The following is a 24,199-nucleotide window of genomic DNA, read 5'->3' as shown; positions in this document are numbered from 1 at the left end:
AGCGGATAGAATCGTTAAAAATTGTTTTATGTTTTTGAATAGCTGAGTAGGGAAAGACGATTCATTCAAACCAAAATAGTATTCACACAATGCCACACCCTATGATGAAACATTGATACAAAGGCAAATAAAAAAATCCATTCAAATCCGACCCCTCTTGACGTACAACAAAAGGGCGTAGAAGGATCTAGAATTTTTGTTAATATTACCAGTATAAACTGGTCTTGAAAATTTTAAATTTATTATATTGGTTCAGTTCTAAATTACTGGATAATACATGTACCGGAAATCTTATCCGTTTATCATTATCACCTGCATTACTTATCAGCCAGTGCTGCCAGATTTAAGACATTAAATTTCCTTAATTTCAGAAAAAAAATGTTGAAAGTAAAATGTCCTGAATTCAAAACCATTGAGTAAATCGACAATATTATTGGAAATGAAATTTTAAAGCATTATGTGTGGAAAAATTCAATTCCATTAAAACCAACTATTGGAAAGCTAAAATTTGGTAGAGGTTTCAATTGTTAACTTAATTGTTGATATTTTGCCGTAATTATGGTGTTTTAATTAATTAATTCACTTTTAAAACATTACGGATTGCAAAATTCGAAGAAAAAAGGCATAATACCGGTATTAACTTTTCATTACATCATATTTTACAGTAAAACATAACCTTTGTGTATGTTACTGTATGTAATCAAGTTACATTATAAAAAACTAGTAAAAATATTAATAAAATCTCTAACTTTTAGTCGATTTTCTTTATAAAATAATATCAATACACCGCTTACCAAAACCGTTTATTCTTTCCTAAAATGTGGTAAATTTATAAAACGGCAACACAGCTATCAACTTTTACTAAGAATTGAAACTTACGTTGAGATAAACAGTTCTAACCATTCTGATTTTGTTAAACGTTCGTTTTAGGACATAATTTTGTGAAGAGGTTATATTTGAATAGTTTCAGTGTTTCAAAATGCGTGAAATAGTGCATGTACAGGCCGGACAGTGTGGAAATCAAATTGGTTCCAAGGTTAGTACCTAAATGTATTGTGTTACAAATCATACATTGAAATTTTACATCGATAACTTTTCATTTATACGGCTTCGTACACTCAGAGATTAGATAAAACGTCTGTTTCAGTGTTCATGAGTATTTTTTCGTATTATATTTGTTTTAAAAATACGAGAAGTTATTAATTTTTAGTACCGACCTAAATTAACTTTTTTTTTCAACTTTTGCTAAATGCCTGCTAATTTTTTGGAGGGAAACCTGGATCAAGGGTGTTTTTGAAGCAAGAAAACGTGTTATTGTTTTTTTTAGGTTTTGTTATTTAAGATAAAAATAGAAATGCTCTAGTGACTGAAGGCCAAGGCCATAACAGATAACAAAAAATAATTAAAAGAGAAATTAATTACTGTTTCGTAAATGTAACAGCTTATCAATTAAACCACAGACGTTTAAAAGTAGGTCACACAGAAATACGTAATTAATTACACACTTTACGTAAGTTTAATCTGAAGTTATGAAACAAGATTGACATTTTTCATAATTGTTGAAAAAAATATTGTACTATGCGATGCGTCATTCGTTAATTTTTAATACCGGCGCAATGCGCATAATAGCATAGACACGAAAATTACATTTCAGTGTTGCTATATGCATTTATTTTCCCATGTTGTCGGGAGTTTTTAATAAGTTTTGATTTTAGGACATCGACAATAGATATTTGTACTTTTATTCGAATTCAAGCTTGTTTGTTTGCCATTGTAAGGAGATGGCGCTCAAATTTCTAAGTATTATCCGATTTGAATTCCATTAAATTTTTCATTTTTGAGATGAAGAGTTTTTATTTTTGTAGCAAAAAATCCCTTCTTACGGACTGTTGATTTACAACCTGCTGCCAGATGTTTTCCTGAATAAAATCAGAAAAAATGCAACAAACTGGATTGGAAATGAACATTCATTTAGAATTACACATCACATTACAATTTATTACACCTAAGCTTAACACTCAGTTTGTAACTGTTTTATCTCATAATCTGCTTGATAACAATTGAGATATCATATTTATAACAATACGGGTCATTGCTTACGAGAGCCTTGATTATATCATGAACAGACGTCACTGGTCCATTACACGGTGACCTTGAAACCAATCAAGCTTGCGATCCTCGAAACAGTTGACAACAGTTGCAAGACAGTGTAGCAACTGTTTTGTCGGCCAAAGGTCGCTGATCATCCTAACGTGGAAGAAGAGAAGTGAGACATTTGAAATAACAAAAAATCCCTGCAAGAATGAAATACAAATGAAGTTTTGATAGTAGGTACTTATCGATTCCATGTGTACTACAAAATTTATTCGGGGTAAAATGTGAGTGATAGCTAAGTCGTAAGGAGTGACCATCACCTATAATATAAAAAATATTACCAGCCGATGAACGTCCCATTGCTGGGCACAGGCCTCTTCCCGTATAGGGAAGGTTTGAGCTTGGACCACCACGCTAGCTCACTGCGGCCGATTTCGGATTTCAATATTTGGAATTCAGATTCCTCACGATGATTTCCGTTAGTCAAAAATCGATCTTAGAAGGTTATTGGCTATTAACTTCATTTTATTGACCCCATTTTATGTATTGCGACAAATTTAATAAAAAAATTCCTTCACCGTTCGTCAAATGTCGGACTTGGAATGCTAATTTGCTATGAAAACCTCATTTTATTGTCCCAATTTTATGTATAGCGACAAATTTCTCAAAAAATCGTTAGTCTGCGACAAAATGCAGTTATTTAACGTCGATTAAACTTTGCACCACTATGCGAACTTCAACATGAAAATAATTCTTTACCGCATAGTTAAAATTGTAAATCGATTGTAAGTATAAGCCGCATAGAGGCAATGACCTCTTAAACTTACCTTCGACGTTCATAGTGGAAATGTGACATTGTACTATACGGCATCGGAACTGAACTCTCTTCTGCAGAAGCAGCAGTGTAGCTTCAAGAGTAGATGCGGACAACATCACATACATTGTTCTGAACCCAAAGTAAGTTGCTAAAGCACTTGTGTTATGGAATTCAGATACAACGAAGGTAGCACAAACACCCAGACCCAAGACACTGTAGAAATGTGAATTTTTACATTGACCCGACCGGGGATCGAACCCGGGACCTCAGAGCTAGCGACACCTTGAAACCGGTGTTTACGCCACTCGACCACGGAGGTCGTGATGAAGGCCCTCAGTAGGTAACTAAAAAACCTCAACGGTCCTTCGAGTAAATTATAATACATGAAATATCGGACATGCATATTTTTCTTATCCAGTAAATTGAAATGTCGTGTAACGTCACTTGTCACTACTCTCATCACTGACAAGTGACGTCATTAGCCCTGATACGTTTCATCATCTTTGATGCCTTTTATCTCCGGCAAAAAAAAACTTGGTTGGGTTCTATTTATAACCAAAGCGGGAAAACTCATTTGATTATTTTTCATCTAGAAAAACTGCCCCAGAATGTTAGTACAGTGGAGAGATTATAAAAAACCTTGACAATAAACTATTCATTCAAAAATATAAATGGCAAGATGACTGTAACAATTTACTATCGTCATATCCTCATTGGGTGACAAAATCCGGTGGTTTTGACCTTACTGTATTGTGTATAAAAGTTATAACAGTAAACGACCTTGATGAACACCTTTATAGATTATTCAACGTCAAAATTAATAATTATAATCTTATCGTATGGTTGATGTACAACCTGGTGTCAGAGTTTAAACCGCCCGTAGACCTCTGACGTGACGCAACACACCCTTGAACAATTCTCAGGTGTGTCTTCCTCACGATGTTTTCCTTCACCATTTTTAGCAAGTGATAATTATTTTGTAAAACTCGCCACACCTTTCTTCTGTACACCCGAAATCTGTCAAAGATTTGTTTATTTATTTAAAACCTTAAAGAATCATTACAGGGTTTACCCTAATGCGACAGCTAAGAATTTAAACTAAACAAAAATTTTAATTCATTATATTATTAATTACTAGGTACATTATTTACAAAAATACATACGGTCTGACAACCAGTCTAACCAAGGGGTATCGTGTTGCCCAGGTAACTGGGTTGAGGAGGTCAGATAGGCAGTCGCTCCTTGTTAAACACTGTTACTCAGCTGAATCCGGTTAGACTGGAAGCCGACCCCAACATAGTTGGGAAAAGGCTAGGAAAATGAAAAACATAATTAAAATAAAGTTTAAATCAAATATCATTCTGCTTACAACATAATAAAGATATATATGTACAATTGACAGCTGGGACCCAAAATTAAACGTGCCTTCTAAACACAAAGGATCTCATCGTGACATACATGGTCACCTCTCCAAGGTTTAACCTGTAGTGGATAGTTTCGTGCACGTGATAGAGAAATAATACAAATTGCACAGACTAGGACAAAGCATAACGTCATCACCTCGCGACAGTCACAGTGCATTTCGCGAACATTAAGTACATAACTACATGCAAGTTCACTTAGACTAATCATAAAGCCAGTGAGTCACACATGTGTGATGCTTGCTTACTCACTTACGCTGTATCGTGCGATATGTAATCATGAGCCTGTACACAAGTTATATATTTCTCCGAGTATACACCGTGATTTTTAGTCGTCTTACAAAAGCAGCCCAGCAGTCCCAATGACTAGAACACGTTCATGATAAATAAAATAGGTATTTATGAGATTTGAATAAATTTAAAATGCAATTTTTATTCAATATTATGATGCAATTCGTAGTTTTTTAGAAAAACAGCTCTGTTGCGAGCGCGGTCCGAGCCTTGTAACAATGGTGAGGGGCGCGGGCGGTGGCGTTTTGATAATTTTTAAGAGTATTTTCAGATTTATCTTGTTTAATTTTTCTTTGTACTTATTATCTTAGTTGATGATAAAAAAAAAATAATCGCGCCTAGGGGTATTTTACGTCGGATACATGAACTGGGCTCCTTTTTTAAGACGACAAAAAAGCACCGTGTATATAATAGGTCTAAAAAGGGGTTCTCGCCTTCAAACCTAAAAGTTTGGCGAGTTAGGCTAGTACGTAAGCAAAATTGCACGGCCGAAATGTTAAATGAAGTACTATAATATATAGCTCTTACGGTTATTGGGATACTAGTTCTGTTTCTCTGCCTGAGCCACCCCTGTCTTACGAATGACACCATACGGATAGACAGAAGTCACATAGGTGCCTCAGTATTAGGGACGACAGATGTTGTCCTGTACGACATTTCAAGCGGTAGAATACTTAACAAAGCAGAAATGAAAAACATACTATTATAAACCGGTGAATGCCAGGGCGTCACTCAAACACTAAAAAAACATTCGAATCGGTCTAGCAGTTTAGGAGTTCAGTGACATACACGTGCAAAAGAATTGCATATGTAAAGATTATTCATATTGAAAGGAAGAGGACCACAAACGATTCCATGCCTCCAAAGTCCTTGATAGTCTATTAGAGTCAATTAGGATTACCAACACGGTATATATGTCGTAGTATGACCTTATGACGTAAGACTGTCGTTAAGAAGTATGTAAGTAACAGCCGTACGGGTAACGATATGGTTAAATCTATACTCAATCGTGACGTCACGCGTAAGTTTCATTCACTGTAATTTGGTTAATTTATGTTTGCGGGACAAATTAAAAAATACGTATCCATTATTATACAATAAACTACAAGACGGACACTGCAAAAAAAATGTCATCATCCCTATTATATGATAAAATGACCACAAAAGATTTTTTAGTCTACAGTTCTTCAGTTCCTTAATATTTGATTAAAGTCAAAGTCCTGATATAGGTTAACGGGCTTACCTAAAAACGAAACATCATCCCACTAATATTATACAGGCGAAAGTTTGTGAGTGTATGTCTGTTACTTCTTCACGTCAAAACGGCTGAACCGATTTTAATGAAATTTGGTATTGAGTAAGCTGACAACCTGGATTAACACATAGGCTACACTTGATTTAGTACAAGAAAATATCTTATTTCTTAACCACGCGGACGAAGTCACGGGTAACAGCTAGTGATAAATAAAACCATATCGGTACATACAAGGTTGAATATTCTAACCATTTGATATTATTGATATAAACCATATTGTTCTAAATTCTTTCAATTTTATCTTTATATTATCCTCTCTATCTTTCGTTAGTATGCATCGATAACGACCATGCACTAACTGATAGCTTTATTTGACATATATTTTTTATAATCTTGTAACTAAGTGCTATAGGAATGTTTTTGGAAAAATGTTTCGCATTAAGGGATTTAATCCTTGTGTCACAAACATAGACCTTTTGCACAAAGACACCCAGACTCAGGACAAGCATTAGTGGATCACAGAAACGCTTGTCATATGCTAGGAACGAACTTGCGATATGGCATCAACGACATGGCTCAACCAGACGACAATCCGTGATTTTCCTTTTTGCTAATTTACGCTGTTTTTGCAGACATTCATTATAACGTAAAATGCTACTGTAATATTTTATTTTGAAAAGAGTAACTTATGAAGTTTCTTGCCGGTTCTTCTCCATGAGAATGACACTTTGGAACCGTGCAACTAGAGTCAGTAATGTAACGTTTTAAAAGTGCCTGAGAAACGGCCTATTTGAAATAAAAACTTTTTGATTTCGATCCTTCTTATCGTATGGTTGATGTATGACCTGGTGTCAGAGTTTAAACCGCCCGTAGACCTTTGACGTGACGCAACACACCCTTGAACAATAATTCTCAGGCGTGTTGGTTTTGAATGTATCATTGTCTAGGCTAAAAGACGTTTATTTCCACCAAATGTAAAACCTTCTTCTTAAATTGTTTCTTTTTTCCTAGTAAGGATAGTACAGAATGTCGTCTACGTTAATGCCTGTAAAACGTTAAATATCTTGATATCATTTACGAACTGTGAAATAAATTATAATCAGTCTTTGTTTCTCGAAAACAAATACTTACATTAATTTCATATCATAATAAGACGTAAAATAAAATACCTTTACACTCACTAATAAAAATCAAATATAAAAGTTACTGAACAAAATAAAACTTCTTAAAGCCGCCATCTATCGTCACACATCAAACACGAAAATAAAGTTGCCAACACCTGAAATAAAATTACCCATATTTTGTCAACAGTTCTGGGAGATTATATCAGATGAACATGGCGTCGATCCCAACGGTAATTACATCGGGGAAAGTGATTTGCAACGCGAAAGGATAAATGTTTACTACAATGAAGCTTCAGGAGGTAAGAGAAACAACAATAATATAATATAATATTCCACAACTTTCCTACAACGCCATCTAGTCTCAAACCTCAAAAAATTATGTCGAGGTAATAAATTATGTTTGAAATTTATTACTCTTTAACTGTCTGTTGCTCGCGGGTCCGCTAAAAATCTTAAAATCAATCCCACTGGAACGTAAAAACGGGATAAAAAATAGCTGATAAATCTATGTACCAAGTTTCGTCTAAATCACATTTTTATTTTATTTTTTTTTTTTAATTTTGGATGGTTAAGAACACAAACAGATAGATATAGTGTTGTATAGATACATGAGATGTTGGAGAATTGAGACCAGCCCCCCAAGTACTGGCTTACTGCGTAGATGATGACCACTTTGTACGAAACACACACATTTGTACGAAAGAGAAACAAAACATTTCATTTTTGAGCAAAACTACAAATAATGTCTATACTTTGTTTTGTGTGCCTGACGGTGGCGTAGTGATGGGGGGGGGCGGACCTCCCGGGTGCCACTATCAGAAGGGCGACAAAATTGGATAAGGTGGCAAATTATCATGTAAAATTTCGATGTTCCGAAAAAAACATAACGAATGAAGTGTAACTTAACTTCGTGACAAATAAAACGTGCTTTTTTTTATTCTATATTTGGGCGTCCATGTGGGAATCCACCCCGGGCGACGGTGACCCAAGCTACGCCACTGGTGCCTGAAATATATTATTTTAATAAAACCAAGAAAGGTTCTCATGAGTACTAGACAACTGAGACTGACAAACAAACTTACATATTTTTAAATACATACATATTATAGATAGTCAGCATCACACAAACATAGACCTCGAATGGGAACCGAACGCATGCCTTGCTGTACTGTATATATCATTACGAATACAATATATTTAATTCTAGGTAAATACGTGCCACGAGCTGTGCTTGTGGATCTGGAGCCAGGGACCATGGACTCCGTGAGGTCAGGACCTTACGGGCAGCTGTTCCGCCCAGATAACTTCGTCTTTGGGCAGAGTGGGGCGGGTAAGTCATGTGTTCATTACTGATAATGACAGCACGGATAGCCGAGTGGTTGAGGTCACCACGCCAAACCCCCTGAGAGCGACGTGTTAGTTCGATCTCGTAGGACAAGCATTTGTGTGATCCACGAATGCTTGTCCTGAGTCTGGGTTTAAGTGCAGTTAATGTGAACACCCGGTGACACAAGGATTCAATTCCGTAGTGTGGTAGCCGTTTAATAAAGATGTTAATTTCCATATCATCGGCCCCGTTTTTCCCAACTATGTTGGGGTCGGCTTCCAGTCTAACCGGACTCATCTAAGTACCACTGTTTTACAAGGAGCGACTGCCTATCTGACCTCCTCAACCCAGTTACAGACAACACGATATCCCTTACTTAGACTGGATGTCAGACTTTCTAGTTTCTGACTACCTGTAACGACTGTCAATGATGTAGGAATAACAGCCGGGACCCACAATTCAATTTTCATACCTTCCGAAACACGTGTTTATCATGCCAGGTTTACCAGATATTCCTACATTTTCTTCACACCCTGTTTATTTGTAGGTAACAACTGGGCAAAAGGCCATTACACTGAAGGCGCAGAACTAGTCGACTCAGTAATGGACGTCATTAGAAAGGAGGCTGAGGGCTGCGACTGTCTACAAGGTGAATATAATTAAATTATTATTTTTATCTCATTTCATTCACGGGATAACTTCATGAGAAGAGACCCGGTCCTTTTTACACGCTTTTTATTAGCTTCGCCTGTATGTTTGTTTGTAAGCGACTTCTTTGGGCGCGATTTTGACCCACTTTAAACGGCCAGATTTCGTTCAAACTTTGTAGATTTATTGAGGACCGATGACAATACACTAATTTGGGGGTGCTTTTTAAGATATTATCGAAATGATAATCACTCTACTCACATCTGTCAATAAAATATCTATAACCATTGACACTATGCACCCCACGCTTTTTTTTAAATAAAATGTTTTTTTTTTATTCACATTATTACTAATTTAAATTTATTTTCTATTTTTAGTTCGGTTTTCTATAAAAAGCGTGTTTTCTTAAAGTATTATTTATTAAAAGCGTGTACAGGGACACAGGTCCAATGCAGAGGCCTTGTTAAGAACTTTAGTATAAAATGTGATGGGGTATCTACCAGGGGTCATCCAATGCAATTTTTCGTCAATTATACAAAAGGGAAGCCACTTTTCTTTAAAAAACCATATTGCTATATTATTACTTAATTTAAAGAGACGTTAAGAGACCCGGTCCCTTTTAAAAGCGTGCACGGGGACACAGGTCCAACGTGCAGAGGCCTTGTTGAGGACTTTAATCTGAAATGTGATGGAGTGTCACCTAGAGATCATCCGCTGCTATTATCCATAAAAGGAAGATACTTTTAATAACATTCTAAATTGCTATTATTATTATTAAGTATAATAAAGTAATTACTATTTAAATAAAGTCTGGGCCTCTAAACACTAGACCAACAGGTCAATCGGAGGAAATCGTCTTAGTGTAAAAAAAATTCTTCACCGTATTAGCAGTGATAGCCAAGTGCGATAGTTGGATGGCTAAACTAAAGGTAGTAGGTACGAATCGACGTGCCAAAGTCTTTAAAGTACATGTGCGTATTACAAAAAATTGTTAAAAGCGTTGAAGGAAAACGTCATAAGGAAGACTCCCCTTAGAATTATTCAAGGGTGTGTTGCTACAAGAGATCTACGGGCGATTTAAACTCTGACACCAGGTTGTACATCAACCATAAAATAAATTACCCCAAATATTTCACACAATTTCTCTCCATTACCCCATATATTTCACATTATTCTTCCCATACCCCGTATATTTCTCATCATTTTTCTCCATTACCCCTAGGTTTCCAACTGACCCACTCTCTGGGCGGAGGCACAGGATCCGGTATGGGTACGCTGCTACTGAGTAAGATCCGTGAAGAGTTTCCAGACAGAATTATGAACACTTTTAGTGTTGTACCTTCACCTAAAGTAAGGATTTTATATATTTATAAGATTTATAGTTAACTAGCTGACCCAGCAAACGTTGTTTTGCCAAACAAATTATTTCTAGTTGAATGTATTTTTAATGCCACATTATAAAAAAAAAATCGTCCAAAAAAATATTTTTTTTAGTGTGAGTAACCCTTATCACTTAGGGGTATGAAAAATAGATGTTAGTCGATTCTCAGACCTACTGAATACGCATATAAAATTTGGTAAAGATCGGTTAAGCCGTTTCGGAGGAGTGCGGTAACTAACATCGTGACACGCGAATTTTATATATTAGAAGAAGATTATATTATACTAGCTGTTGCCCGCGACTTCGTCCCCGTGGGTAGAAGATATAAGTTATGATTCATGTATACCTCCCGGTTTTTTTTTTCACATTTGCCATTGTATCTTAGCTCCTATTAGTCGCAGCGTGATGGTTTATAGCCTAAAGCCTTCCTCGATGAATGGTCTATTCAACACAAAAAGAATTTTTCAATTTGGACCAGTAGTTCCTGAGATTAGCGCGTTCAAACAAACTCTTCAACTTTATATATTAGTATAGATTTTTTCCTTTCTAGGTGAGCGAAGTAGTCCTAGAGCCATATAATGCCACATTATCGGTACATCAGCTTGTGGAGAACACAGACATGTCATTTTGTATCGACAACGAGGCGTTGTATAATATTTGCTTCAGGACTTTAAGACTAACCAGTCCAAGTTACGGTGATTTGAACCATTTGATCTCGGTAAGTGCTAAAATTGTCTAAAATAGGGTTTTTGATAAAAAAAATAATGGTTTAGTCCTTCAGACAGATTTCACAAAAATATTGCGTGCGTATTTTTATGTCATTTGGTAAATTATAAATGAAGAGAATACAGTGATATAAAATCTCGTGTGACGTCACTTACCAGTTTCTTGTTTACTAGCAAGTGATGTTACTAGCCCCCACTACGATAAATATCATTATCTTAAGTACGACCTCCGTGGTCGAGTGGCGTACGCACCGGTTTCAAGGTGTCGCTAGCTCTGAGGTCCCGGGTTCGATTCCCGGTCGGGTCAATGTATAATTCACATTTCTACATTGTCTCGGGTCTGGGTGTTTGTAGTACCTTCGTTGTATCTGAATTCCATAACACAAGTGCTTTAGCAACTTACTTTGGGTTCAGAACAATGTATGTGATGTTGTCCGCATTTATTTATTTATTTAAGTGCTTTATATCTCCATTAGCTTCAATATGGAAAATACGTAGATATTTAGTATTTTTGGAAATCTGCCTGACCGACTAAACAGATTTATAAATTAACTAGATTTAGTTAATTGTTTTTTTTTATAGTATAATAATACTAGCGGCCCGGTACGTGCTTCGCTACGTATAAAGTGAAATAAAATAAACAAATCGGAACATCAAATTCATTTATTTAATCAAAAAAATATTTTATTTAAAATCGAAATCAATTGCTAGCTATTTACAACACACTTAATCCAAAACATTTGGATAAACAATATTTTTTGTTTTTCCATTTTGAGCATAAATAAACAAACGGCTGGGGGTACCGACTCTGGAACAGGCAACATATAACTGGCCATGTGAAAAACAATGTTCCTCCAAATTCACACCACAAACGTGAAGTGTTTGACCTTGGGCCTTGTTGATGGACATCGCAAATGATAAACGCACAGGATATTGTAAACGTTTGAACTCAAAAGGCATATCAGTTGGAATAATCCTGTTGAAGTATTTACCTTAAACGTCGGCATAAAATTATCTCTAATAATTTTAGTTGCACCAAAAGAAGTCATTTGAAATGCCGAATTGTATTGTTGAATATGACTCAGAAAGTGCTTCGACGCTTGCGATGTCCCAAAAATAAATGAATACAATGGTTCGGGTGGAGTTCGGGAGGAGCTCGTGGCTAAGCTATAACCGCATAAGTGATTCGATCACAGGTTAAGCTATGCTTGACGCGGTTGGTCCGTAGATGGGTGACCATCTTTGTCATAACGAGTTCCTCCGTGTTTCGGAAGGCACGTTAAATTGTGGGTCCCGGCTGTTATTCCTACATCTTTGACAGTCGTTACAGGTAGTCAGAAGCTTGATAAAGTCTGACAGCCAATCTAACCAAGGGGTATCGTGTTGCCCAGGTAACTGGGTTGAGGAGGTCAGATAGGCAGTCGCTCCTTGTAAAACACTGGTACCTAGCTAAAACCGGTTGGACTGGTAGCCGACCCCAACATAGTTGGGAAAAGGCTAGGCCAATGATGATGGTTCGGGTGGAGTTTCTAATGCTGGCAATCTCACTTTGCCATTAGCACAACACATGCCGGGTGTTTCACCTCGAAAGTTAGCCGCATCACAATGTGGACATATTGCGTCCATCATTCCAATGTATCCATACATACTATAATCAATCTGACTGTTGTAATTAAAAGCAGCACGCATCATTTCAGCCAAAACAGCACGACGTATTCGTGATGGCCGTGCAAGATTCAGTACAGGTACTGGGTTAACAAATCTATTGCGTGCATTACGTTCACGCTGCGATGCATTAGCTTGTGCGCGTTCATCTGCAGTCTGTGATCGTCTTAGTAATGCCACATCATTTGCATTACGCGTTCGCCGACCTATATTTGCTCGTCTGGCTGGTGGCATTTTTCCCGTATGCACATATGTTTTCGCTTAAAAATCGAAAAAAAAAATTAGAACAAAAAAAAAACAAATTCCCAAGAAGCTGTCGCATATGATGCCATGTGAAATCATATACGGCAACTTAGAAAAGTATACATAAATTCAGGACTCACCGTTTGTATGAATGCACTGCAAATGCAATTATGTGAAAAGAAATTTATCGCTGATAATATGATTTAATCAAACCACGTCCAAAATGAATTGACGGCATGAATGACATAACAACGTGCTTGTCCTGTCAACAAAACTTCAAAAAAGTTTCTGTGAAAAAAGTTTCTATTGAATTCATTTATTACAAAAAATGTGACAAATGAGGAACCGCTCGACCGATTTTGTGCAAACTTCACATAAACCATCTACTAAATATGCCGACCAAATCCTAAGCATTTGGTTTGGATAGGTGAGCCCGTTCTTGAGTTATGGAATTACAACGAAAAGTGGCATTGATTTTTATATATATAGATTCCACAACTATACACAGACTGGCTTGGACTGCTAAACGGACAGTCGTAGGTTCAATCCGTACCCAAGACAAATAATTGAACGATACCCACGATTATTTTTGTGGAGAATTATGTATAAGAATGTTAATCGGTTGTCCAGTACTCTTAATCCAAGTTTTACTTAGTTTGACACTAGATGGCGCTGTATAAAACATTGTAAAACACATTTATTTATATAAATATTTTAGCTGACGATGTCCGGTGTGACAACCTGCTTCCGGTTCCCCGGCCAGCTGAACGCGGACTTGCGGAAGCTCGCTGTGAACATGGTGCCTTTCCCTAGACTGCATTTCTTTATGCCAGGTAACTCACAAATATACACACCATATTACACAGACTATCTCCCTATCTCACACACACACACAAGCACACTCTCTCCCTGTCACACACACATATACACACACTCACACGACTACTAGCTATTGTCCTCGACTCCGTCCGCGTGGACTTCAGTTTACAGCGCGGTGGTTCCCGTTTCCGTAGGAACTTAATTAATTGAGAATTAAATTTTAACTTTAACGACAGGCATATATAATATTAGTATCATTAAACACGAGAGAAAGGTAGTCGACAGAAATCTCCGCCATGAGAACAGCTATAGAATTATATTTAATATCCATATTTCAGGTTTCGCGCCATTAACAGCGAGATCCTCATTCCACTACCGCCCGCAGACTGTACCTGAACTGATGAGTCAAGTGAGTTTTAGTAACTAAATAAATGAAAAAAAAATAGAAAAAATGTCACATTGTTACTGTGAAGTCTCCGAACCTCGGGAACTATCGGGAACGGGAATAAAGCAAAAGACGTTGTGGATATTACGACATTTATTGAGAGACAAGACAACCGCGGTTGCTCCGCAACCTGTAAACACGGACGACTTGTCTACAGATAATTATAATCTATCCACTTACATCACACCTCCACGCTAAAACTATAAGTATACACATTGATAACATAACATAACAAAAAGTAAAACTGCTTCCTTCTAATCAAACTCGAACCCATATCTGATTGGTTTCCTGCGAACGCGTGTGGGACGACTCACGGAGCTCGCAACATTGCTATCAGTTGCCAGCGGCGGCGTATCACGGCCCGGCGAGGTCTTACTAGCTGTTTCCTCCGGTACATCACTCACTACTAAGTCCTCGCTTCCTGCTTCACCACTCCCCGCCCCCTCGCCAACCTTTGCGTTCGATATCCTCGGGGATAGCTGTTGCTGCTGCTGCTCAACGACACCCCCACCTACCCGTTCTTCGGATATTAATTCTGGGTACACTAAACTTGAACGTCGAGTTCTGAGCCTGATTTGATCACTATGCCGTGTAAGAAGTCGACCATCATCACCCTTTACCACATACCTCCGCGAACCCTGTTGGTTGACTAACGTTCCTTTCATCCATTTGTCTGAGCTACCGTAGTTCCTAGCCCATATGGTCTCACCAGCAGCGTACTGTTGCGTGGGTTCAGCACCTGAACTCAACATCTGCTGGCGCTGCACCCTATCAACCCGCTCCTGGCGTGCACGGTCTGCGCGCAAAAGATCCAACCGAGAACGCAACGGTCTACGCTGCAATAACATGGCGGGGCTTTCCCCTGTAGTGCTTTGAATACTATTCCTATAAGCTAATAGGTAAGTTTGTAAAGCTGTGTCGATGTCTACTGAATCTCGGATTGCTTTTTTTATGGTTCGCTTACATAGCTTCACAGCATTTTCTGCTGCCCCATTCGATGCTGGATGATATACTGGCGAAAATGACTGCTTGATGCCGTTCAATCTTAAGAACTCCCCTAACTCTGCACTAGTAAATGGCGGCCCTTGGTCTGAAACTATTTCCAACGGCAAACCGAATCGAGCAAATAACGACCTCATAACCTTAACGACCGCCGTGGCGTTTGTTTTATTCATCTCAAAAACTTCAATCCACTTTGTGCTGGAATCGATGATTACGAAAAATGTTTTTCCCCGATATGGTCCTAGGAAATCTATATGTAATCTACTCCACGGCTGGGTTATATATGGCCAACTACGTGGAGCAGCCTGCGGCGGCGCAGTTGCTTCCATCGCACATGTTTCGCATGAGCGGCACGTTGATTCGATGTCTGTGTCTATATTGGGCCACCATACAAAACTTCGAGCCATCGACTTGGTCTTAACTATGCCCATATGACTAACATGAAGCTCCTTCAGAATTGTGTTCCTAAGAGTGGGCGGAATTACCACTCTGTAACCCCACATAATACAACCGCGTTCAACATATAATTCGTGTCGCCTATTAAAGTACGGTTTAATCACTTCATCCGCGCAATGCGACGGCCACCCCGACTGCACACTCACCATCACCCTGCTAAGCACTCGATCCCGCGCTGTTGCTACTCGCACATCATCATTCGTCACTGGCAAAAAACTTCCCGCAAAATTTAAATAGGTATATTCACAACCGATTTTATTCTTATCTGATGATGGTGTCGGTAGACGCGACAATGCGTCGGCACAGTTTTTGGCGGACGCCACGTATTCTATATTATACGAATAACCCGATAATATAATTGCCCACCTTTGTAATCTGGACGCTGCCATAACCGGAATACCTACTTTATTACCAAAAATGTACGTCAAGGGTTTATGATCTGTTCTTAAAGTAAACTTCCTACCGTACAAGTACTGATGGAATTTCCTAACCCCGTATATAATTGCTAACGCCTCCCTGTCTATTTGCGCATACGATCTTTCCGCGGAATTAAGCGTCCGTGACGCGTACGCGATGGGCCGCTCGCCTTCCGGCGTGATGTGTGAGATGACGGCGCCGATTCCTGTGGCACTCGCGTCTGCCGTCAACACCAGCGGCAGTTCCAGTGAGTAATGCACAAGCACTTCACTCGTGCTCAGCGCCCGTTTAACCCGCGCAAAGGCTTCTTCGCACCCGTCGCTCCATTCGTACTTCACCCCCGCACGCAACAAATTATATAACGGCGTAAGAATCGAACTAACATTTTTTATAAATTTACCGTAATACATAACCATTCCAATGAAAGCCCTCAACTCAGATACGTTCCTTGGTATCGGCGTTTTAACAATTGCTTCTACTTTATCTTTGCATGTGTGAACACCTTCCTTACTTATAACATACCCTAAATATTCAAGAGACTCCACAAAGAACGAACATTTTTCTTTTCTTACTTTTAGGCCACTGGACTTAAGGCGTTCAAAAACTTTATGTAGATTATCTAAGTGTTGCCGTGTGTCTTTTCCTGTTATAATAATATCATCTAAAAACACTCCCACACGTGGTATATCAGCAAACAATTGCTCTAACCGCCTCTGGAATACTCCTGGGCTCGACGACAACCCATACACTAGCCGTTTGTACATGTAAAGCCCTTTGTGTGTGTTTATAACAGCATATTTCCTAGTATCATCCAGCTCAAATTGGGCGTACGCCTGTGACAAATCGACTTTACTAAACCTTTCGCCTCCGTGCAACCGAGACAAAAGATCTTCTACCTTAGGTAACGGATAACGGTCGACCTCCAAAACTTTGTTTAAGCTTAGTTTAAAATCAGCACAGATTCTAATCGTCCCATCTTTCTTCACAACCGGAACGATTGGTGCAGCCCAGTCTGAGTGGCTGACGGGAGTGAGGATGTCGTCGCGCACCAGCTGCTCCAGCGCGCGCTCAACCGGCTCGCGTAGTGCGTACGCCAGCGGCCGTGCGCGCATAAACACCGGCCGCGCCCCCTCTCGAACGTGGATGCTGACTCGACCCCCCGTGAATCGTCCCAAACCATCTGCAAACACCTCACAGTATCTGGAACTAAATTCCGCGAAATTAAAACTCTGATCTAAATTCTCATTATTATTAACGGTATTATACTGCAAAGCTGACACTGTTATATTGAGCTCTGCCATCCACTGTCTACCTAACAAAACTGTATTTCCCTTGTCAATAACATACAGATCCAATATTTTTTGAATCTTATTATACTCTACCAATGGTCTTATAACACCCACTGGGTTAACCAGTTCGCCCGTGTAATACCTTAGGACCAAATTTGTCGGTTTAATATGCAAACTGGAAAAATGTTTTTTATACAGTTGGTAATTAATGCACGAGATTGCACTACCGGTATCACACTCCATTTTCAATTTTAAGCCGTGTACATTTAACAACATTAATATAGGTGTACATTGCTGAAGTGATAAACGATGGATGGGTACTATTACCTCGTCACTTTCGCTATCCGAAGACTTGTAGACACCGCCCTCTCTCCAATTGTACACGAAATTATTCTTGCCCAGCTTTGGGCACATCCTCCTTAAATGCCCCTCCTGCATGCAAACTCGACACACATATTTTTTGAATTTACATGTGTCCACGTCGTGCTTGCCTCCGCAAACATTGCATGCCTCCTTTTGAGTGCCCGCTTGAGGCAAGTTGTAATCAGCTCCGCTTGCAATAGTTGGACCGCCGCTGCCTGATCGCCGAGAGTTATGCGCCGAGCGAGTGTTCCGCCCTGCGGCCGGCCGATAGCCGCCACCGCCACCTCTAAACGCTCCGCGCTTTCCGTTACCGCCGTCCTGCCCGACTTTATGCACGGTTACAGATGCCGTCTCCGCTGCACTGCCGCCGATCCCTCTTCTCGTACCGTCTTCCACTAACGCCGCGTTCGTCTCCGCCGCCTCCATAGCTAAGGCCAACCTGTACGCTTTGTCGATACTGATGCCATCTTCTTCGGTGAACAACTTTTGCCGGATGTCGTCGTTTACTAATCCACACACAAACTGGTCCCTCATATTTTCCTTCAAACTTTCCGCCGTAAAAGAACAATCTTTGCTTAATCTCTTGAGTTCCGAGAAGTAAGTTGCTACATTTTCACCTGGTTTCTGAATCCGTTGACGAAATTTGAATCTTTCAGTGAGCATGCTCGGCTTAGGATTTAAGTGTCCTTTCATCACCGCTACCAGTTCGTCATAGGTTTTTGTGGCTGGTTTCACTGGTGTGCATAAATTCACCATTAACTCATATGCACTATTGCCGACAACCGTAATTAATGTCGCAATTTTTAACTCACTTTTCACATTATTGGCAATAAAGTACTGATCCAGACGATCCACGTACGTGTCCCAATTGTCTTTCGACACATCAAATGGGCCGATTTTACCGACCGCCATTTCCAACGGACGCCACACACAGACCAGTTCGGCAAGATTCAAATTGACCACTGCGCTTTTGTAGCATTCCCCTCAAGACTAAAATATATATATACGCGTGAAGTCGCTTTTTTTTTCGTCGCCACTGTGAAGTCTCCGAACCTCGGGAACTATCGGGAACGGGAATAAAGCAAAAGACGTTGTGGATATTACGACATTTATTGAGAGACAAGACAACCGCGGTTGCTCCGCAACCTGTAAACACGGACGACTTGTCTACAGATAATTATAATCTATCCACTTACATCACAGTTACTAGGCCTGTGTGGGGATCGAACCTGCACCCCATGAACGCAAAGTCATAGAAACAACCGCAAGACCACCACGATAATTTCCTTCTTAATTATTGTAAGACTCCACTGACAAACGGTGAAGGAAAACATCGTGAGGAAACCTGGATTCCAAATATATGTTATCATCTTTCCTATACATATGGGAAGATGTCTGTGCCCAGCAGTGGGATGTATATAAACTTGTATTATTACTGTAATTCAGTGCCTTTTTCAATAACATTGACATTACGAATAGTCGAGCGATATAATAATATGTCACCACGCCAAACCCACTGAGCGCGACGTGTTAGTTCGATCTCGTAGGACAAGCGTTTGTGTGATCCACGAATGCTTGTCCTGAGTCTGGGTGTCTTGTGCATGTGACTTGAATGTTTGTGAAACCCCCCGCGATATATAGATTAGTTCTTCAACACAGCAATATTGAAATATTTTACCGAAAAACCTTGACTTGCATTAATAGCTACAAGTACTTAACGTTTACCAGTTAAACTAAGGGGTATCGTCTATCTATCGTGTTGCCCAGGTAACTGGGTTGAGGAGGTCAGATAGGCAGTCGCTCCTTGTAAAACACTGGTACTTAGCTGAATCCGGTTAGACTGGAAGCCGACCCCAACATAGTTGGGAAAAGGCTAAGCCGATGATGAAATACGGATGATGGTTTACTCAGCGTATGTATCGGGAGCGCCCGACTAGTTTCGGACCCAACCGGGGTCATTAATCATGAGCTGACCCCGTTGCCCGGGCAATCCCGATAATAAATTACGTGAAGTTCTTGCATACAAACTGTACCAACATACTGTATCCATTCCCCCCAGATGTTCAACTCTGGCAACATGATGACGGCAGCCGACCCTCGTCACGGCAGGTACCTGACTGTTGCCACCATATTCCGGGGAAGGATGTCCATGAAGGAGGTCGACGAACAAATCTTAGCGATTCAGAATAAGAATTCCAGGTAAGTTGTGAAGAAACTTATCGTAAGGCCGATGAATGGGGTAATAGGATTAAAATGACATTATTCGTATTCTGATAAACATTTTTCTGCACAATACAGTGGAGTCCCGGTAATCCTAAATCGTCTATAACATACATGTATTCGGTAATTCACTATTGAACAAGTCACAACTTGTACGCATCATTACCATTGTGCTCAACGCATATTTATATATTACATTGGATCTATAATTTGTCGGATTACAAGGTTCTCTGTTGTAAAATAATTCGGACTCGGTCGTAAGCAGTTCTCTATAATCCGACAAATTCGTTAGTTCGACACTGCCATACAAAATGTTATCAAATGTTGCAAAACGGAACGGAACAATCACGGTCAATACAAAGGATTTCCAATTTTTTTTGGACTGCGCGGATTGAGAGGTGATCACGCCAATCCCACTGAGGGCGATGTTTTGCGGGTTCGATCCCCGCGTAGGACAAGCATTTGTGTGATCCACGAATATTTGTCCTGAGTCTGGGTGTTGTGCGTATGTGATTTGTATGTTTTTGAAACCCCTGCGACACAAGGATTAAAATCTTTACTGCGGGAGTCGTTTTTTAAAGGAAGATAAAAAAACCCGGTGTCAGAGTTTAAACCGTCCGTAGAGTTCTGATGTGACGCAACACACTATTGATTCTTACCCAGGACAGATGTTTCTATGTCTGGTTGTAATTTATATATATGATCTCGGTCAAGACTGGCGTGTTGGTCTATTGGTTAGTGACCCTGATTGCTATACCAGAGGTCTTTGTTTCGATTCCCACCCAGAACAAATGTTTGTGTGTTGAACATGATCATTTGTTCTGTGTCTGGGTGTTATTTATCTATACATATTATGTATGTATTTAGAAATATATAAGTATGTTTATCAGTTGTCTAGTACTCATAATACAAGCTTTGCCTAGTTTGAGACTAGATGGCGTTGTATGAAAGTTATTGAATATTATCATTATTTTTTCAGCTATTTCGTGGAATGGATTCCTAACAACTTGAAGGTAGCAGTCTGTGATATCCCTCCTCGCGGCTTGAAGATGTCAGCGACGTTCATCGGAAACAGCACAGCAATTCAGGAGATATTCAAACGTATAAGCGAACAGTTCACCGCTATGTTCAGGAGAAAGGTTAGTCTAAATATATAAAGTCCTGATATCGCGAACTATGGGCTTGCTGATTTGAAAATATAAACCGAGTATGGTATTTCGAAAAATTTCATTAAAATCGGTCCAGCCATTTAGAAGTTAATTATTCTACATGTACAGTACAATAATTATGTAACTATGATAGAGTTTATGTTTTCTTTGAAAATAATCCTTCTATAAATGAACAACTGCTGGGCAATAGCAGAAAATTAACTTTTTCTAGACTACAACTTGCTTGTGTTTTTACATAAACCATCTGTAAAAATTACCTCGATATTTAAACAAACATACCTCATGTTTTAACAAAATTACCCCAAATTTCACTCAAAAAGATCCCATATATTATAAAACAACCCATACTTTCCTGTATTCGTTTACCAAAATTCCCAAAGATTATACTAAATATAACACCATATTTTATACCGCCATAGACTACAACAAAACGGCTAACATTTTCCACCTATTCTTTAAAAGGCTAAAAGGGTTTTTAGCTCGATACTATGCTTTTTATCACCACCCCCAACTTCAACGCACCTCCCCTACTTTCTTCCCAAAATACCTCACATTTTATAAACCCCTCAACTATTAACCAACATTACCCCAACTATTTACCAACATTACCCCCCCAGGCCTTCCTCCACTGGTACACCGGCGAGGGTATGGATGAGATGGAGTTCACAGAAGCAGCGAGCAACATGGCCGACCTCATATCAGAATATCAACAATATCAGGTAATAATACAAAAGGCTTCTTTAAGTTTTTTACCTCCGATGCAAAATTAAGGGTATTTTAATTATGTTTGGCTTGTCCGTTTGTTTGTGGCATCGCATTGAGTGATTTGTTTTCGTTTTGTTTGAAAGTTAAATTTTCTGCAACTGTTCTTAGACGAGTTTGATAGAAAATCGGTCGAGAATTAAGTTTCTGGGGAGTAAGGAAAGTTTACACAGTCATTGATGCTTTTTATTATTATCTTGTTTATTCAAATTAATTTAATAATATAGAGATAAAAGATTTGTCGATACGATGCCCCACGGTGGGCGCCAATAGGGGCTAACTCATTTATATTTTAGCCTTCTCTATTTCAAAATATGAGCGCGCCCCACGTTGGGCGCCATTAGTGTAATAAACACAATTGAAATAAATATTATATTATGTATTTAGAAATATACAGGGTGTCCTAAAACTCAACGATAATCTGAGACCGGATGAAAGGCCAAGTGATTGAGTATTTTAATTCCGGGATCTTCATTAACGATTCTATTATTCGAAACTATAAATTAATGCAATGAAAAAAAAAATTTATTTTTTTTAAATATAAACACTAAACAGATTTTTTTTTCCTGATCTGTTATCACTTGGCCTTTCATCCGGTCTCAGGTTATTGTTGAGTTTTGGGACACCCTGTATAAGTATGTTTATCAGTTGTCTAGTACTCATAATACAAGCTTTGCTTAGTTTGACACTAGATGGCGTTGTGTGAAAAATTTCTAATATTAATTAATTTCATTTTATAGGAAGCGATGGTTGATGATGATGACGTTTTCGACGAAGAAGAGGAATTGGCGCAAGAGGAGTATGCTGAACAGGCTTAAATATAAGATACATTGAACTGTATGTATTAAAAAACCTGTCCGATTTATTAAGGGGCTGTAGAGTCGGGTCAAATGATTAAATACTTATGATTGATGGAAGAAAATATAGAAAAGGATATCCCACAACCAATTTAATTAATTTAAAATAATATCATACAGAGTATTTCTGGCAACACTGAAAACTATGTATCTGTTCTAAAGTACCTGTATTAAAAGTACATATATACTAATGGACATGCCTTAGAGATGAGAATTGTAGCACTCCGAAAGAAAGAGAGGAAACGAAGTTTTGTCTATCTTTATCTCTTACCGAAAGTATAGGCCATCTCTCTCACTCTTTTCAAACCAAAAATTTACAGCAGATTATAAGCGTACGGCATATGTTGATGACTAAAATAATATGTTTAATGTAATATTATTTTTATCACGTCTTGCAAGTCACTTATATTATGTCCTTCAAGGATCAGACAGGGTTTTTAACACATACTATATAATCCACGCAAATTATTAACAGAAAGTAAATTTATACCATTTATGGAAAAATTACGTCATTTCGAAAAACAGACACAAAACAAAATGGCGGACTGTAGTTAGTAATTAGCGAGGATTATAATAAATTATGTAAAATGCTTTTTTTATATTTTACAAGCGAATAACTTGGATAAACCATTTTAATTAATTTTACGAATTGTAAAGCAAACGTGTTGAAAGCTTATTTTACCCGTCTAGAAAGTGACCGTGTTGAGAGCTGCTTAACGAAATTAAACTATTAGTATTATATAACCTTTAAGGTACTTCTGGTGTCAGAGTTGAAACCGTCCGTAGACCTCTGACGTGACGCAACACACTCTTGAACAATTCTCAGGTGTGTCGCGCCTCACGATGGTTTCTTTCACCGTTTTTAGCAAGTGATAATAGGGTATTTGACAGAGGGCCAATTTTTCAATCGCCAGATAACTTTTATCTGAGGAATAAATATGGCCGTTTGACATATTTTCTATACAAAAGCTGTCAAAACGTCAAACATATTCGTCGAATAAAAAATATCTGGCGATTGAAAAATCGGCCCTTAGTCATATACCCTATTGCTTTGTAATACGCACATGAATTCAAAAAGACTTTGGTGCGAGGATTTGAACCTAAGACCTTTGACTTAGCAGTCCAACGGTTACACCACTAGGCTATGACAGTTAAATAGATATTATTATAATAAAAAGCCATATTCCAAGTTATTTCCTTGCTTTAACGTTTTAATTATTAAGTATAATTGTTATAATTAAGTATTCAATCAAAATGTGTTTTATTGTTGAATTTGAATAAAGCTTACTGCTTGCATTTCGTCTTGAGAAAGACCATTTTTATTTTCAATTTCATCATGTTTATGTTAAATCAAAAATGTATTTGAATTTTGAAAATTTGAAATCAATTAATAGAATAAAAAAATCTTA

At 38.5% G+C, this 24,199-nt stretch overlaps 2 protein-coding genes across 2 annotated transcripts; one reads left to right on the top strand and one right to left on the bottom strand.

The window, feature by feature from the left end:
* The first annotated feature begins 861 nt into the window (after nucleotides 1-861).
* LOC113508948 (tubulin beta chain-like) lies at nucleotides 862-23,498 on the top strand. The gene is made up of 12 exons (XM_026892161.1): nucleotides 862-1,036; nucleotides 7,190-7,301; nucleotides 8,210-8,332; nucleotides 8,877-8,978; nucleotides 10,200-10,327; nucleotides 10,909-11,076; nucleotides 13,710-13,824; nucleotides 14,149-14,219; nucleotides 19,842-19,981; nucleotides 20,982-21,141; nucleotides 21,789-21,890; nucleotides 22,674-23,498. The coding sequence occupies exons 1-12, from the start codon at nucleotides 980-982 to the stop codon at nucleotides 22,749-22,751; spliced, it is 1,356 nt and encodes a 451-aa protein (XP_026747962.1). The 5' UTR covers nucleotides 862-979; the 3' UTR covers nucleotides 22,752-23,498.
* On the bottom strand, nucleotides 17,259-19,316 carry LOC113508952. The gene is made up of 2 exons (XM_026892165.1): nucleotides 17,747-19,316; nucleotides 17,259-17,336 (listed from the first exon to the last, which is right to left on the bottom strand). Exons 1-2 carry the CDS (start codon nucleotides 18,692-18,694, stop codon nucleotides 17,322-17,324), a joined length of 963 nt encoding a protein of 320 aa, XP_026747966.1. The 5' UTR covers nucleotides 18,695-19,316; the 3' UTR covers nucleotides 17,259-17,321.
* Nucleotides 23,499-24,199: the final 701 nt, after the last annotated feature.

This window comes from Trichoplusia ni, chromosome 3 (genome assembly GCF_003590095.1).
Source record: "Trichoplusia ni isolate ovarian cell line Hi5 chromosome 3, tn1, whole genome shotgun sequence".
Taxonomy (NCBI): Eukaryota; Metazoa; Arthropoda; class Insecta; order Lepidoptera; family Noctuidae; genus Trichoplusia; species Trichoplusia ni.
This window is presented reverse-complemented; position numbering and strand designations above follow the sequence as displayed.